General features: G+C 43.2%; 1 protein-coding gene across 4 annotated transcripts in view; it reads left to right on the forward strand.

Annotated features, from left to right (window-relative positions):
- TRIP4 (thyroid hormone receptor interactor 4) overlaps nucleotides 1-17,496 on the forward strand; it is a 133,870-nt gene that overhangs the window by 52,270 nt on the left and 64,104 nt on the right. For 3 of the 4 annotated variants that reach the window (XM_029574415.1, XM_029574414.1, XM_029574417.1), the window contains one exon: nucleotides 13,251-13,420. In XM_029574415.1, coding sequence (XP_029430275.1) covers nucleotides 13,251-13,420 — 170 coding nt within the window. Of the gene's footprint in view, nucleotides 1-10,205; nucleotides 10,778-13,250; nucleotides 13,421-17,496 lie in introns of those variants that run through there. The other variant, XM_029574416.1, reaches the window with a different exon arrangement.

Consider the following 17,496-nt stretch of genomic DNA (forward strand, 5'->3'; position numbering starts at 1 on the left):
CTTGGATATTCTTTACACTGAAGAGATGCAGGTAGTGCTCTAAGTTAAGAGGGGTGCTCTTTAAGTTTTTCTCTGTCTCCATCTGCTGGAAGGGAGGCATAACCCACAGTCCAGACTGATCCGTGGTACTATAGGAACGAAAATTATCAGGTAAGAACCAATTTTCCTATCCATGTGTATGATCTGTGATTGTCTGTATTTAACCTGTGTTTGTCATCATTCTTATCAAGGATTACAGTTCTACAAAGAGTATTATTTATTTTTATTTATTTATTTAAAGCTTTTTTATACCGGCATTTATGGTACAATCACATCATGCTGGTTTACAGGAAACGGGGGGAGTGATAACTTTGAACAATAAACAGGTGTTGAGAGGCAAAGAAGTAAGTTACAATAAAACAGGGGAAGTTGGAACTAGGAGAAGAAGAAGAGTAGAAGGAATAATTTAGGCAGTAACAATGAGAGGAATAAATTATTTACATAGTGTTGACGGGAAACTTACAAGTGGTTGTAGTCTTTCTGGTGAGAAAGTTAGGATAGTCAGTTGTGATCAGGAAAGGCTTGTCTAAAAAACCATGTCTCTAGCCTTTTTCTGAATGTTGGTAAGCAAGGTTCCTGTCTGAGGTCAGGGGGAATGGCATTCCATATAGATGGTCCCGCAGTGGAAAAAGCCTGTTCTCTGAATGTTTGATGGTGTGTAACTTTTGTTTGGGGAACATGTAGGGATCCTCTGTATGCTTCTTTGATTGGTCTGGATGAGGAGTGTAGTCTGAGCGGGATTTGAAGGCTAAGAGGGGCTTGAGAATAGATGGTTATATGGATGATGGTGATGGAGTTATTAGTTAAAGATCTGAGATCTTTCCAGGCCAAAAGCTAGAAGCTAACAATCAGAGATAGAAGAGCATTCCTATGTGAATACATTAAGAGAGTGAACAACAAAAGGTGCATTTGAACAGCAATTCTGATTAATTTTATCAGGGGAGAGTTTAAAAATGTTGGATTTTAATAGTAGTAAGTGAAGTTATGATTCTTTTCATGCACATGTAGGAAAACAAACTTATAAATCAACTTGACCCACTAATGTTACAGCAGAATATATAATCAACTAAATTCTACAAAGGAACTTTCTTTTCCTCCTGCTAGAGGTTTGCAGGAAGATTGAAGCAATCCTAAAATAGGCCTTTCTCGTCGTCCAGTTAGACCAGTCCAAACCATCAGGTTATGCACACCAACTAGCAGATGGAGACAGAGCTTAACAGGCTCGCTGATGTCACTCCTTATATACCTCTGCTGACTCCAGCCTGTCTCCAGCAGAAAGTGGATGAGCATCCTGTGCGTGGACCGAGGCCTAGATTGATGGGCACATTCGGTAAAGAGGTGGCTCCTAAAGTGAAAGTATTTACTCCTTCCCTCAGTTGAGCAGAGTCCTGCATCAGCATTCCTTTTCTTTTCTAAGGAGAAGTGAAGGATGGAAGCAGCTCTCAAAGTGAAAACCCTTGCGCTCTCCTTCAGTGGAACAACTAGTTCCAGAGTCAGGGGAACTTCCAGCCTTAGATTTGGGATAAAGATTTCCTATTCTTGTGCTGGCCCCCTCTCCCTGTCCTCCCTCCCCCCCCCCCCCTTCTGTTGGCACCCCTTCTTATTCTCTAACACAGGAAATCTCCTGCTATCCAGAAAAAAAACGAGCTGGAGTTCAGTCGGGAAGTGAGCTGTGCAGGCCCGATGGCAGAACAATCCATGGGTGAGCTGCTACAGAGGGAGTTTGGTAAATTAGTACCTGGGACTATTAGTGAGTTGCTGCAGAGAGGTTTGGCGGCATATTGGCTTCTCTTGCAAGATATGAGAGGAGGCTTGTGCATGGCTACAGCAGCATTTAAAAAAAAAAAAAAAAAAAAAAGGGTGTGGGGGAAGAGTAGTGAAGCTTGCTGCAGCTGTTTGGAGCTACAGACAGGGCATCACACATCACATCAGCGTGTGGATCTGAGAAGCAGCTTTCCCTACCTTCTGGACACAGCTGTAAGACTTGACAAAGTGAGAGGGCCAGTGCCATTTTACAAAAAAGAGGAGAGGTAACCGTGCTAGGCAGAAGGTCAATTCAGCTCTTCTAGATTCGCAGAAGACAGCCACAGGGTGGTAAATTTAGAGCTTTATGGGGTCCTTGATTGGCATATCTACTCAGGCAGTTGAGACCCACCAGGAGGCAGATTCCCATGGTGGGGTTGGCCTCAGTCTTGTTCCTGCCAACAGTTCTAGGGTGAAACAGCAGCCATGTTGGCTTGTTGGATGAGTGGAGAGAGCAGTGCTTCCTTATCTAAGTCATGTTCAGAAGGAGCAATTTGGTGTGGTGTCCTGAGCATAGAAGATTTCTGTTACCCTTTTAGGGTATACAGCTCCTGCTTTCCTGTTCTTACATGGCCTTTGAATCTGCTAACGTCTGCCGTATTTCAGAGTTTGTAGGCTGTTCCAAGCATTTAGTTGGGACTGGTTCAGGTCCTAGGATTCACTGGCAGTTCTATAGGCTCAGGAAGGAGTAGGGGAGCTCCCTTGAGCTGTCTTACTCTCTGGACACAGGTGCTGCTCAGGGGAGAAGTGCATATTCTCTGGCTTTTCTGTTCATATCTGTTGGTAACCATGTGGCTGGGGCCATTTAGGATGAGATCCGTAGCTGGGGTGCTCAATTAAGGGTCTCTGTGGCTCCCTTGTGGCATCCCCTGGTGCTGGACTGCAGGTCTTTAATCCCGCAGCTCTGCCTGGCATGCAGAAATTATGAGTGCTTTGGTAGCTGTCTCCATAGATTCTTTATTTGGGAAACTGGGTAAATTAGAATGTCTATTTTCCCAGCATGCAGTTGCATTGTAATGAGATCTGGGCTGCATGTAACGCAGGATGCCCAGGAGGAGTTAGGGGAGTGTTCCCTGCTGCTGGAACCAGGAACTGCATATTTAGCAGATGCTGGATACAATTTGGTACACTTCTCAGCTATGGGGATAGTGTCCATAATAGCAGTTTGGAGGTTCTTCTGAATATAGATCTGGTTGGTGGACTTTGTGAAACTGATTTAACTGAGTTGTCATTTAAGTGTTGTCTTTTCTTGGAGAAGAGCTGGAAAAGGTGGCAAAGGCATGGAGCAACTTGAAGGTATTGAGGCTCCCGCAAGATGGAATAAAGACATCCTCTCTGAGTTATTTGTTTCATGGTAGGTTTCCGAATTCCTGGAGGTTCAGACAAGATTGGAGCTCTTCAGACAGAGATTGACACCTTATTCCAGACTGCAGACTTTTCGCTCATAGAAAGGTGGTAAAGAAGAGTGGCAGGGGCAGGGTTCTCTAGAGCAACTCAAGTGTGTTAGGGAGCCCTATCTCCAGTGCCAGAGATAAGTGCCTAACTATCTCTATTTTATCAGAAGTGAGCCCAAATCATGATGGAGCAGTGGATCCTAGAAATTGTAAAAGAATGTATACGCTCTGGAGTTTGCTCGCTCAGTTTCTGACAACATTATGGTTTCTTCTTGTCATTCTGTTGAAGAGAGAGGCTGTGAAGTCTAGTCTACAGAAAATTCTCGACCTACTGGGTGGTGGTTCCAGTGCCAAAAAAAATTAGGGAGGTCTAGGCCACTACTCAATGATTTTGTGCTTCCAGAAGAGAAAGAGTCCTTTCGTCCCCTCTTTGGGACCAGAAGTGAGTCAACATCTTCTTGAAAGTGGTTCACTTCAGGGTGGAAACCTTATGGTCAGTAATTATGATAGTATAGAAAGGAGAATTTCTGCCATCTATGGATCTTATGGAGGCTTGTATGCAAGTTTCAATTCAGGAGAAATATCAGCGTTTCCTTCACTTTGCAACTGCATTTCAGTTTCAGACACTGGGTTAGAAACTGCCTCAAGGACCTTTTTGAAGCTGATGGCGTTTGCGGTGGCAGTGTTGCACAAAAAGGCTATATTGGTTCACTATTATCTGGATGATTGGCTGATGAGAACAAAGTTGTGGCCAGTCTGTCATATACAGCAGGTGATAAAATTATTGTAGGAGTTGGATTGGATTGTCAAACGTCTTCAAGAGTTATCTACAGCCATCTCAAATATTGGATAATCTGGGACGTCAGTATGATGCAAAGATAGGATGTTTGTTTCTAATGGATCAAAGGGTTCAGAAATTATGTGGTCAGATCCAGTCATTTGGTGTGATCGAGAATCCAATGGTGAGGTCCTATCTACAGACCTAGTGCTGTGGGCAAGTGATAGTGTCTAACGATCTGAAGTCGGCGAAACAATGTGACAAGGCGATAGCTAAAGCCAGAAGAATGCTGGGCTGCATAGAGAGAGGAATATCGAGTAAGAAAAGGGAAGTGATTATCCCCTTGTACAGATCCCTGGTGAGGCCTCACCTGGAGTACTGTGCTCAGTTCTGGAGACTGTATCTTCTAAGGGACAGAGACAGGATGGAGGCAGTCCAGAGAAGGGTGACCAAAAAGGTGGATGGTCTTCATCGAATGACTTATGAGGAGAGACTGAAGAATCTAAATATGTATACCCTGGAGGGAAGGAGGAACAGAGGTGATATGATACAGACTTTTCAGATACCTGAAAGGTTTTAATGATCCAAAGTCAACGACAGACCTTTTCCGCTGAGAAAAAAATCAGCAGAACCAGGGGTCACGATTTAAAACTCCAGGGAGGAAGACTCAGAACCAATGTCAGGAAGTATTTCTTCACTGAGAGGGTGGTGGATGCCTGGAATGCCCTGTGGTGAAGGGGCAAGGGATAAACACTGCGGATCCATAAAGTCTAGAGGATGTGAATGAAGAGAAGAGGCATGGGGGTGGCTTGCAGGAATGACAGTTACTACCTGGTGATTAATACCCTTATTCAACAAACATACACACGGTTAATGCGACTCCAACATTGCTCTATGCTTCAACGGCAAGAGGAAATGTGGAAAATATATGTGGATATATATGTTATTACCCCCATATATCTTAATCCAAGTTAATTCGACCTGTTCATTGTAAGACATTTACTTGTCATTGTTGTTATTGTTTAAAATGTAAACCGAATTGATCAATAATTTTGTTATTGGAAAGTCGGTATAGAAAAATGCTAAATAAATAAATAAATAAAAAAGAATTTGCCATTCACAAATAAGCGGGGGAGTAGCTTGCTTGTTGCGGCGGTTACTACCCCAAACCAAATAAGCCTGATACTTCACTTTCAATGCATATTCAGCGTAGCTCTCTGCAGGGGGGGGATGAAGAAAAGAGGATTTATATTCAGACAACAACTAACAAGGACTGAATTGCACAGGCTGGGTAAACAAATAAGCATGGGCGTAGCTTGCTTATTGCAGGGGTTACTACCTCTAACCAATTAAACTTGATACTTCACTTTAATGCAGATCCAGCACTGCTCTCTACATCAATGTGGGGGGGGGGGGGGGGTAGAAGGAAATTAGAACCATAAAGTTACCAATAGGGCCCTGAACTCAGCAGTCAGCGTAACAGAGGAAGTATGAGAAAAATAAGTGTGAAAGCTTGCTGGGCAGACTGGATGGGCCGTTTAGTCATCTTCTGCCATCCTTTCTATGTTTCTATATTGGTGCACTGGCCATCACTGTATGTTTGGAGAAGTGTCAGCTCCATTGATGTTGGATTCTTGCAGGAAAGACTATCTCAGGTCTTGGCTCTTATCACCTTGAAGATACTGGTGGCACTCTGTCTTGCTACAAGGGATGTATTCAAGGTAGACTACAGTCTTCTCATCTAGATGTGTCTCGTTTTTTGAGAGGTGTGAAGGATATTATGCTTCCGCTTCGAGTTCTGGTCCATCTCTGGGCTCTGAATTTGGTTTATTTATTTAAAAGAAAATATTGGTTTTGACCTTCATGGCAGGATCTCAGTTTGCTCCTGTTAAGTCTGCATCTGCTGACCTTGACAAGAGTCTTCTTAGTTCGGCATGAAGGTGTCTGAGTTGCAAGCTCCTCCTAGGAATCTTTCTCGCAATTATGAGAGACAAGGTCCAGGTTTGTACAGTTCCCTCTGTTCTTCTGAAGGTTGTTTTGGAATTTCATCTGTCTTATTACCTTCTTTTAGTAAATGAACAGATTACGAGGACTATACATTTTCTGTCCCTTGGATGTACAGAGATATCTTTTGCAGTATCTGGAGGTTACCAGTGTCTTCTGAAAGTCAGATCATCTGTTTCTTATGATTTGAGAACCACGTAAGGGAGAAGTGGCCTTTTGGGTTATGATCATGCGTTGAATTAAGAAAATGATCACACAGCTTATGTAGACTCTGGTGCTCAGTTGCCGAAGCAAGTAAAGACTCATTTCACAGGGGTGCAAGCGACTTGCTCTTCTTTCCAGGCTTTCTCTAAGCATTACCGTCTAGATGTCAGATCTAGAAAGATGGTCTTCTTCACTTCATTTGTTTTACTGGGGGCTTAGGCAGCATCCTCCCCTATAATGGAGTAGCTTGGGTACATTATGCTGGTCTGGACTAGTCTGACTGGATGAAGAGGAAGGTAAATTAATTACAAGACAATTTTCCTTTACTTGAATACAGTCAGACCAGTTCAGGACCCTCCCTATGCAACTGGTATTATCAGTCTATTATTCACTCTATTTTCTAGATAAGTGAGTGGATTTAGGAAGCATAATAAATGTATATATTTTGCTGCAAGTGAGTGGATGTTTGTTCTACTGTTTGGAAACATTTTTTAAATTTCTGCGTCCTGATTCTTCTCAAAGTCCACTGGTTAAAAAACAAAACAGAACAAAAAGAAAAGAGAACTGAGAATGTCATGTGGTTGATTGTGTTAAACTTGTCCACTGTTAGCTTGTTACAGGAATACTAGCAGGCTGGTGTCAGCACTGATATATATAAGGAGTAACTTCAGCAAGCCTGTTGATCTTTGTTTCCATCTGCTGGTTGGCGTGCATAACCCATTGATCTAGACTGGTCTGACTGTATTCAGGGAAAGGAAATTACCAGATAAATAAATTCACCTCCTCCACGGGGACCATGGCAATTCAGGCCTTGATCTGTGGAGGCTAAGTTGCCCGGAAGGACTTACGCTGGATTCAGCAGTTACCTGAGTCAAGAAACTGCATGTCTGGAGTTGGCAATGACCTTTTTAGTAGATACAGTATATGGCCTGATTAGGTTATCCTCTAGGTCAGTTGCTTCTAGAGTAGCAATCAGAAGATGTCTCTGGCTTAAGAATCGGGCAGCAGATTCTGCAAGCTCCCACTTAAAGGGGGGTTACTATTTGAAGAGGATCTAGAAAAGTTAGTAAAGGATCTGGGTGAATGAAAACCCATAGACTCCCAGCGGATAGAGGCTGATCAGGCATGTGAGATTTAGATAGCAGCTCAAGTTCCCAGAAGGGCAGAATGCATGTCTTTTAAGGGGAGAGACACATCTTCATTGGCAGGAAGTGGTTTCCCTCGACAGTGATATACACAGGGTCCCTCAGGTGATAATACTGGAAGTCAGGTGCCTGTTGTGATTTTTCACAGACTGGACCCAGATTACTATGGACCAGTGAATCCTGGATATAGATTTAAGAAAATATGCACCCGAGTGTATTTCTTCAGTATAAAATGACTTTATGATTTCTCCTTCCATGACTCAAATCAAAAGAGAGGTAGTAAGAGCTACCTTGTAAAATTTATGGGACCTGGAGGTCATAGTCCCAATCCCTCTTCCGGAAAGGGGCAATTTTTGTAGTCCTAAAGACCCCATTCCAGATGTAAAAGGGGTCAACAAGTACTTGAGGATTTCCCACTTCAGGATGGAGACCCTCCATTCGGTGATGGCGGTAGTAAGAAAAGGAGAATTTCTATCATCATTGGATCTGGCATAAGCCTATTTATGTATACCTATCAGAACTTCTCACCAAATTTGTCTTAATTTTTGTCCTAGGCCATCAACCAGTTCTGGGCCTTACCTTTCAGGCTTGTGATTGCCCCAAGGACCTTCACCAAGGTCACGGTAGTAGTGGTAGAAGCTCTTCGCAAACAGGGCAAAATGGTACATCCCCGTTTGGACGACTGACTCATCAGGGCAGAAATTGCCCAGGAGATCCATTGGGCTTCGGCTACAGTAGTTCAGCTTCTAGAAAGGATGGGCTGAGTGGTAAACTATGCAAAGAGAAACTGGGAGCCCTCTCAGTCCCTTGAGTTCTTAGATACTCTCTTCGATTTGGTAGATGGGTGCATGACTCTGCCCCCCAAGAGGGTCACCAGATAAATAGAGCAAATAAGGATGTTTTACACCCTAGTGGTACCCAGAGTATTAGACTGTTGGGGTAATGACAGCTGCCAAAGATTTAGTCCCCTGGGCCAGAGCACATATGCGCATGTAACAGCATTTGCTGCTAGAATGCTGGTTTCCAGCCTCCGAGAACTACAAGCATCTCCTCCAGGTTTTCTGGGTGCCAGAGAAGAGTGGATTGGTGGCTAAATTCCCTCAAACTTGCAAAAGATTTAGATCTAGAACCAACAGACTAGCTTGTTCTAACTACAGATGCCAGCCAGATCAGGTGGGAGCACATTCCCAGGGCCATACGGCCCAAGGGAGCTGATTGGAGGAAGAAGCCTTGTGGCCAATAAAGATTTGAGAGAAGGGCCATCAGACTAACACTTCAGGCCTTCCTATCAAGGTTAGGCAGTCTTTCAGACAATACCATAATAGTAGCTTATGTAAACAAGCAGAATACTCATTTGGGCAGAGAGAAACCTTCCCCAGTTGTCAGTATCTCACACTGTAGGAAAGCATTGTGCAAGCAGACTTTCTCAGCAAAAACAGGCTGGACACAGGAGGCTGGGAACTCAGCCAGCAGGCCTTCCAGACCTCCGGCTGTGGACTTGATGGTGACTCAAGCCGACGCATTATAGTTTGGAAGAATATGCTAAGGAGACTGCAGCCTTCGGATGGGAAGTCCTTAAGGCAGCCCTCTCTTCCTCCCACTCAGTCTAGGAGCTTTTGTATCTCTCAAGTGCAAGGACTGGACTAGCAGGAGGGAAAAGGAAGGTAAAATATGTTCTTACCTCTGATAATTGGGTCCTGTTAGACCAGTCCAGGCCCCACTTAGGATTACAGCGGCCACAAGCAGAAATGCCCGAAGTAATCCAGTTTGCGCACTCTCTTCCCGCTCTTCCCTTTTTGCTCTCCCTTCAGAGGGGGAGTATCCTCGAGGGACAAAATGCAATTTTTACATGAAGTAAAGGGGCTAAGAAGGGAGTCCTTGTCCTGTTGCTTTGACAATAGGCTACGGGCAAGGACCTATGACCATTCTCCCTTTATAGCTGGGAATGAGGTCATGAAGGGGGTGTGCCCTCTGTTTCCAACAGCTGAGGAGCAGGGAAATCCCAGTTGTAAGGACAGGTGTAGCAGGACTCAAGGAAAGAAAATAATCAGGTAAGAACATATTTTACCAGCTTTGATGGCTCTGGTGAGACCCCTGTGTCCAACATTCCCTCACCAATGGACCTTCCATTTCAGTGAGGCTACTGATTTGGCATTTAATGCTCATGTGAAAACAGTGAAAAACTATTTTCTCCCTCTGTCCCTGAATCTGTCCTGTCTTACGCTATGAAACAACTGTAAGTCCTCAGTATTTGTAATTGGCAGAATTCACTCTCTTGGTGATTCAGTCCAAATAAAAGTTAAGCTGACCCCATTTGCTGGACAAAGCTATCCAGTATTTCTAGAAACAGAAAGGAAAAGAGAAGGCCTTTATGACAAGCCAGCAATCTATTCCACTAACATTTTTTGCTGTTCTTCTCTTAGACTGAATCTTCAACCGGGCTGAGTACAGAATAGTAAAACAAATTCCTCAACTATTCAGCTCTTTCCCAGAAGGGATGAGTTTCTTGAGTCTTGTCCGTATCTGTGCCGAGTTAACCTAGGAATATTAGTCAATTTTGTCCATTGGTGGTTTTTCTGTCTCATGCAATTCTTTGTGGTTTAAGAAATATGAGGGGGGGGAGGGGGGCTTTTGAAGACAAGACAGTTGTCTTTTTGTTTCACGTTGTTCCTAGAATAGGCCCTAAATGTTGTGATTTTAGAAGCTTCGGGGAGCCTTGGCACAGAGGTAGGGTCTCAGAAATTCACGTGACTAAACTTTTATCAAACCCCTCCCCACCCTCAAATGAAAATCATTTAGTTTCATTTCAGTGTGATTTTGTTTTCTATAATTTTATAGGTAGACGTTATTGGAGCAGTTCTTTCATCACTAATATGCATTGGGTTGCATATGTGTGCAGTACCATATGTGACCAGTACCAGCCGCAGCGAACACATCTCACCCATCCTCAGGAACCTACATTGGTTACCAGTTAATTTCAGAATTCTATACAAATCAATTACCGTAATTCACAAAACCATCCATCATCATCTTCAACTCGACCTGGAAATCCCTTTCAAACTCCACTCCTCTAACAGACCTACTAGAGATAATCTCAAAGGTACTCTGAAATTTCCCCCCACCAAAGCCTCACGCCTCTCGACGACCAAAGACAGAGCTTTTTCGATAGCTGGCCCTTCTATCTGGAATAACATCCCATCAAGCCTCAGATTGGAGCCTTGCCTGTTAACTTTTAGAAAAAGACTTAAAACCTGGCTCTTTCACCAAGCCTTCACCGACCCACCAGACAATCACTAGTTGTCCTTCACCATTACCCGTCCTGGCATCTATACTCACGAATGGACTCTGATTCTCCCAGGTTAAAGCAACTTTAAGCTTTTAACCCGTACGCTCTACTGTATCACTTTATATTTATTTTCTGCCTTATCTTCTTTCCAGCTTATGGCAAGCTTCCAAGTTCTCATTCCCTGTTGATTGTAACTTTCGGACTTATTCCTACCTATTGTTTATCCTTTGTTTACTTGAATTTGAATTGTTACCCCAGTTATACACTTGTTATATGTAAACCGATCCGATATGGTTATTTACTATGAGGGTCGGTATAGAAAACTGTTAAATAAATAAATAAATATGAGATGCTTTCCGTTGAGTTTGTCCGCATTCATAAACTTTGTTTGGCATAACCTACTCAGGTGTTACAGTTAAGCAGTCCGTGACACTGGCTGAGGTATTTGGAAGAAGACTGTACGGTAATCTACACTACGCAATATCTGGCTATTGCCATCAGTCTCGTATATTCATCAGTTCTAACATTACATTACAATTTAGAGTATGTAATTATAATTCCAGTGTCCTTAAGCTCTACTTAGGCAGCCAGGATTGATGGTGCACTGCTGCTGTACCAGATGGCTGACTGATCACCAATGTACCACATGGCAGCACAGTATGTTGCCAGCCTTATACTCTCTCTCTCTCTCCTGGGAACTCTTAAGGGTGCAACTGCAGCCAACTGGCAACTGTTCAGCTCAATAAGCTGCATGCTTCAGTGCCTCGGAGCAGCTTGTGGCTTCAGCAGATGGTTCAGTTTCTCTAGCCAGTTGGAACGCCTTGTGATAGGTTTCTCCCACACTCTTCTGGTTGAGGTGCTCACAAACGTACCAGTTTACCCCTGACTGTCTTAGCACCTTGCTTCGGTTTTAAATCTGTCTGCAGATGGGAGTTACAGTACTTTGGATGATTTTACTCACCATGTTGGCCTTATTAACATTCTGGCTGCTGAAGAATATCTGCTGTCCGTATAATTTCACCACTGAGCCCTGTTTTCATAGTCTTTGTAAGCACATGGAATTTTATTTTTTGCAGATCTATGCAGAGTTCTTGTGGGAGGATAGTTTATCTACCAGATTTTGTGTTCAATATATAGGATGATATTAAATTGTACATTGCTAGTGGGTTGTGTTTTTTTTTTTTTTAAAGTATGTTCTTAGAATTGGCCATATGAGACTATATGAAGATAAAGCTACTTTATCAAAAGTTATTAAATAATCTGGTAGAGCAAAGATTTAGATCTCATGTAGCCCCCAGTCTTTTCATTACTGTAACCAGAAAACCAAATGACTGCTTCTCCCTTATGCGGTCCACGATACAGAAGAAAAGAGATGACCTGACTTTGGGAAGACACTGGTAACCTTGAGATAATGCAAAGGACATCTCCATACATCGAAGGACCAGAGAATGTGTAGTCCTCCTAATCTCTGTACATGCACTGCGGTTTTAGGATTGCAGGGAAATTCTTTGATGGTAAATGTTACTAGCCTATTATTCCAGCAGCAACCTCATAGTTCATCTCAATATAACTGGTCTACAGCGACTTTTCACTTCGTTCTTCATGACTAGTTAGGATATGTAGATGAATGCCCCTGCAGCGTGATAGCTGGATCCAGGAAACTTTGTCTTCAAAATGTACCTTCAGACAAAGTATTACTATACTGAGTAAAGAGTACTTAATGTCCAAAAACAACTGGAAACCACATGACAAAAATTTAGTAGTGAAATATTATTAGTTTTTTGTAAAGTAACTTGCAGATGTGGTGCAGTGGTAGAACCTTTTTGCCTAACTATCATACTTCCTTCAGTTTGAGTAGGTGGGGGGGAACTCACCACTGGTCATGCTTTTGTTTTTATTTGGTTGACTATTTTAATGTTCTTTGTTGTTTTTTTCTTAAGTGCTATGAAGTTTTGCTGTAAAAAGCACTCTTTTAAAATGACATTGTTTTATGAACTTTAATGTCAGAAACATTTTTTTACGATTCCCTTTGTAAAGTAGGTTGAGCCATACCATGTTTTACCTTGATCTTGCGCAAACATGTTTGAGTTTCTTTCCTTCACAGGTATGACTAAGAGCCTTTTACCTGTTCAGGTGTGGTTGATTTAAACACATAATGGAAGCTGGAATGATTCAAACTGCTACACAATGGGAGTCTTAAGGCTTTTTTTTTTCTAATTCATAAATTACTTTGGCAACTTGCTGCAAGATATTAATGTTCGTTATTTGTTGTATTTGTTTGTGTTAATTTTTTGTAAGCTGTTGCTAAAATATTTAAGTGCATTTTGACGGACACTGTACACGTTTTACAGGTGCCTTACCAGTCATGGCTTCCTTGTCTTTGTTCACTGAATCTGTAAGAAAAGAGAAACCATTTCTCATAAAATATAGCCCGATATGGAAGTGGGTGTCAGTTCAATTGATATATGGTAACATATCATTTATCAGCATCCTAGATGTAATGTTTTGCTTGTGGTTAGGCTGTAGTGTAGGGCTTGAATGTTTTGCTAAGGCATGACACTCGCTGATTGGCTGTTTCATGTGTTAATATCCCACAGTGGGTAGAGCAGATTAGTTCAGGCCCCCACAGAACAAGTTCCTTCTTGGAAGATTCAGAGAGGATCAGACTGCGAATCCAGGACCGGGAGTTGCAGGAGATGTCGGACGAGGGCATGTGCCTCAGCATGCATCAGCCCTGGGCGTCGCTGCTCATCAAAGGAATCAAAAGGTAAAATGACGCTTTCTGTAATTGTTGCAAAGACGAAGCGGCAGATTCTTCTTCAGGTCCTTTTAGATTCTGTAGGCCAGAGCAGTGTATCATGTATGAATACGTTTTCAGTCAAGCTTAGTGCATCTCACTTGTATTATTTTATTCCCTAAAAGACTTGAGGAAAAGATGGTAGTGCCAATGGATTATTTTCTGCTTCTGCCCAAATAGATCTTTTTATTTATATTTAAATATATTAAGACAGCTGTTTTCAAAGCCATTCACATGGGTAAATAATTTACTTGAATAAATCTGGTGTCTGAACATTCCCTTCCCTTAATGCAACTGTGAAGGTGATCCACAATGCAGGGACTTTTAGCCACATTGAGAGGAGTTGTTTGCAGGGCGAAAGAGGAAATGTACCTGCCCAAAAAAAACCAGGTGCAAGTGTTTGTGGCAAGTTTCAAATCAAATTTCTTTTTCAAAGTACCCACAGACTTTGTTCCAATCCGGTGTTTGAAAATTACTCACTAACTGTAGTAATATACTATGTATATTTTACTTTTACTGATTTACAGCTTAATGTTCACACATTGCAAAGTAGAAAAAAACCCCAAAACAAAGTTTTGGGGCCAGCACAGTGACTCAACGGTTATGCTGTGCGCTGGACCGGGACTCTACTCTCCAGGCTGAATGGGGCTGGGGATGCTGCAAAGGCATTGTTCATAGTCTATAGGGATAGGGAAGCCATAGCCGATAACCTTTAGTGGCCAGACTCAAGGATCACAATTGCAGGCTCTGAAGGGAGCATGGTTGTGTGACCCCTGCCTGAAAACCATGGTCAGCCTGAGAGAAGGGAGTGGGCTGTAAAGAAAAAAAATTGTAAGGGTAAAATACCCTGGGTAGTTGCAAATAAAGGCTTCTTCCATTTCATCCTGCTGCACCAGTCCAGTCCTTACGCGTGGATTATTTCTCCCTACCAACAGATGGAGGCAGAGTACGCTGTCTTTTCTCATGATATCATCACTACTATTTAGAGATGGTGCAGCAAAGAATGCATCCGTATTTTCTGCCTCCAGCCGATGGTGGGACTCGCTGGTGGGCAGCAGGATCTGGAAAAGCTTTGCTGCAGATATAGGGACAGGCCATTAATTCATCCAACAGTGTGAGCCTACCTATTGGGGTTCCAGTCCCAGAGGGGACTAGGTGGAACCCGGTGGGGGGGGGGGATTTCTCCTTAAAAACAAAAACACAAAATGTATCACTTTTTCTTATTTCTTAGTTGTGTGCTGTAAAGAGAGAATCTATCTGCCTGTTCCCTCACTTTCCGTCATCCCCTCCACGGCTGCCCTGTGGTTTCTCCAAAAAAAAAAAAAAAAAAGTTAAGTGCGGCAAGAGAACCAGGCTGCATCCTGCTTACAGCCTGCTCCCAGGGTAGAGGGGAAACAGTGGTTGAGTAAGTTACCTGTCTGTTGAACTTGTAAGTGCCTGCAAGGGGGGAGGGAGGTGGTTGACCATGGAACGTCTTGTGATTGTGCTAAGGACCTCAGGGAGCGATCAGAACACGGCTGCCGCTGTGATGTTTGCAGCTACCACTGCGCTGCTCCTGCTATAGGGCCTCTCTGCTCAGACTGCATTCGTGCTGGAAAGGTCCCTGGGGAATGTTCTGAACTTTCAGATTCGACAGCCACTGCCTCTGTCTCAGTGGGGAAAGCTTCAGGGGCCATTGTCGGAGTGGCTAAGGAGGCCTCAGGTGTGCCGAATCAGGCAGGAATGGTGGCCTCCCGCAGGACCCTCAGTGGCTTTCTGTGCCCAGGTAGGGTTCTGATGATTCCCGGTTTTGGTACCCATGGAAGTCTCTTTTGAAATAGGTTCTTTTGGGTTAAGCCAAGGATTGGGGGGAGTTTTACCCTGAATTTTTTCTTTTTCTTCATCATGCTTTCTGTGAGATTCCGAAACTGAAGTGAAGCGCAAACTCTCTCAGGATTTTACATATTCCCTTCTTGTGGCTCCAGTGCCCTGTAAGCACTCTAGAGGGGCAGCGGATTCCCCTATTTCTGATTGGGATGATGTCCCGGAAGATCTTAAGGATTAGCCTGACTCGTTTAGTGGGACTTCCATAGAAGAAGGCAACGTGCTAGCAGAGGGGAGATGACTTTGTTACATGGATTATTATATATAATTTTTTTAAATTTTTATTTATTTATTTTAGAGGGGTGGGATTTCTGTCCTAATTGATCAAGTGATGCCTGTCGCAGGATAGCTGAGGTTGAGGAGGTTCCTGTTTGGAATCCTATTGAAGTCCGCAAGTCCCCAAAAGCTTTCCCTTACATGCTAACGTGGAAAAGATGTTCTGACACTGGAAAGAGGTCTTAAAGGAGTTAAGAATCTTCTTAAGTTGTACTTGATTCCTTCAGATGTGGTTCAGCAACTGTTTTGGTTTCCTTGGATGGATGCCCTGGTTACTGCTGTTACTAAGCATACTATTATCCCAGTGGAGGGATGTACTTTGCGTACAGATTATCAGGATAAGAACGTTGAGCTCACTTTGAAGCATTTATTTTCTTCCTCTGCTCTGGCAGTCCAGATAACTATTTATGGTGGATTTGTGGTTCAGGCGCTTTTGGTTTGGATTCAGCAACTTTTGGAAGGCCAAGGATGCAGCTAGAATGGAGACGGCTGCTGCCTATTTAGCTGATGCCTTATATGATCTTCTTCAGGTGTCTTCCCGATCAGTGACTTCGGCAGTGGCTATCAGAGGACACCTCTGGGCTGCAGATTCTTGGTCTAAGTTTTGGTTAGGCAAGCTTCCATTTAAAGGAAAACTCTTGTTTGGTGAATATTTGGAGCTGGTTAATCTCAGGGGTCCTAAACTTCAGAGGCTTCCTGAGGACAAGTCTATATTGTTCTATTGGTCTTCCAGACGTCAAGCTCAGTTTCAGAACTTTAAGTGGTGCAGGCCCGGGTAAGCAGTCATCTGCTTATTCCTTCCAAGGCTCCCAAGCTGAAATAGGAAGGAGTCTGTCCTTTCATTGATTTTGACTCAACAGCCTCCTCTGGAACTGGCTGGCCACCTTAATGAAGTGCAGCGGGTTCACTCCCTGGTTGTTCCAATGTGTGGTTGTTATAATATTTTTACCAGGAGTGGACATGAATAATGTCAGATCAATCACTGTTAAATATGGTTTATCATAGTAACAACTTGGAGCTCTTTGCACCCATTCTTGACAACTTCATGGTCTCTGTGCTTCGTTGAAAAAAAGCAAAGGGTGAGAAACTCTTGGGGGAGGGGAATTCAGATGCTGAAGGCAGTAGTTCAGTTCCCTTGCTGAGTAGGGCCTTGACTAGTATTCAGTCTATTTTGTGCTCACCAAAAAAAAGATGGATCCTCTAGACCAGTTCTTGACTTGAAGAGCTTGATAAAGAGCCTCCAAATTTCCCATTTCTGGATGGAGACTCTTCACTTCGTGCTGTTGGTGGCGCGGATGGGTGAGTTTGTCATCTTTAGACCTTTTTAGAGGCTTATTTTCATATTCCCATCAAGAGGAGAGGATTGAAAGTATCTGGTATGCATCCTTCAGGAACAGTTCTAGTTCCAGGCACTTCCTTTTGGATTAGCTACAGCTTCACGAATGCCTACCTGGTCATGGGTAGTAGTGTGGTGGCAGTGGTAGTGGCATTCTTAAGACAAAAGGTTGTCATGGTTCATCCTTATCTGGATGATTGGTTGATCAGTCAGATCCTTCTTGGAAGGAGTCTAAGCATCAGAACGGGTAGTATAGTTTTTAGAAGGCTTGGGTTTTGTGGTCAGCTTTTCGAAAAGCAAGTTTCCCCCCTCTCTTTCATTGGATTACCTGGCAGCATATTTCAATGTGTTGGGATGAATATTTCTGACTTCAGAAAGGGTAGACAAGATGAACCAACAGGTGCAGAGAAGTTTCTTGCTCTACTAGCCCCAAGAGTGTGACATTATCTCCAGCTTCTCGGTTCCATGGCAGCCTTTCTGGATCTATTTTCATGGGCCAGAGCTCACTTAAGACCTGTTCGGTTTGCTGTCTCATTGGTCTCCTTAGACTCAAGGCTATAAGGTCCAGCTT

The sequence above is a fragment of the Rhinatrema bivittatum genome, chromosome 13, assembly GCF_901001135.1.
Source record: "Rhinatrema bivittatum chromosome 13, aRhiBiv1.1, whole genome shotgun sequence".
In the NCBI taxonomy this organism is placed as follows: Eukaryota; Metazoa; Chordata; class Amphibia; order Gymnophiona; family Rhinatrematidae; genus Rhinatrema; species Rhinatrema bivittatum.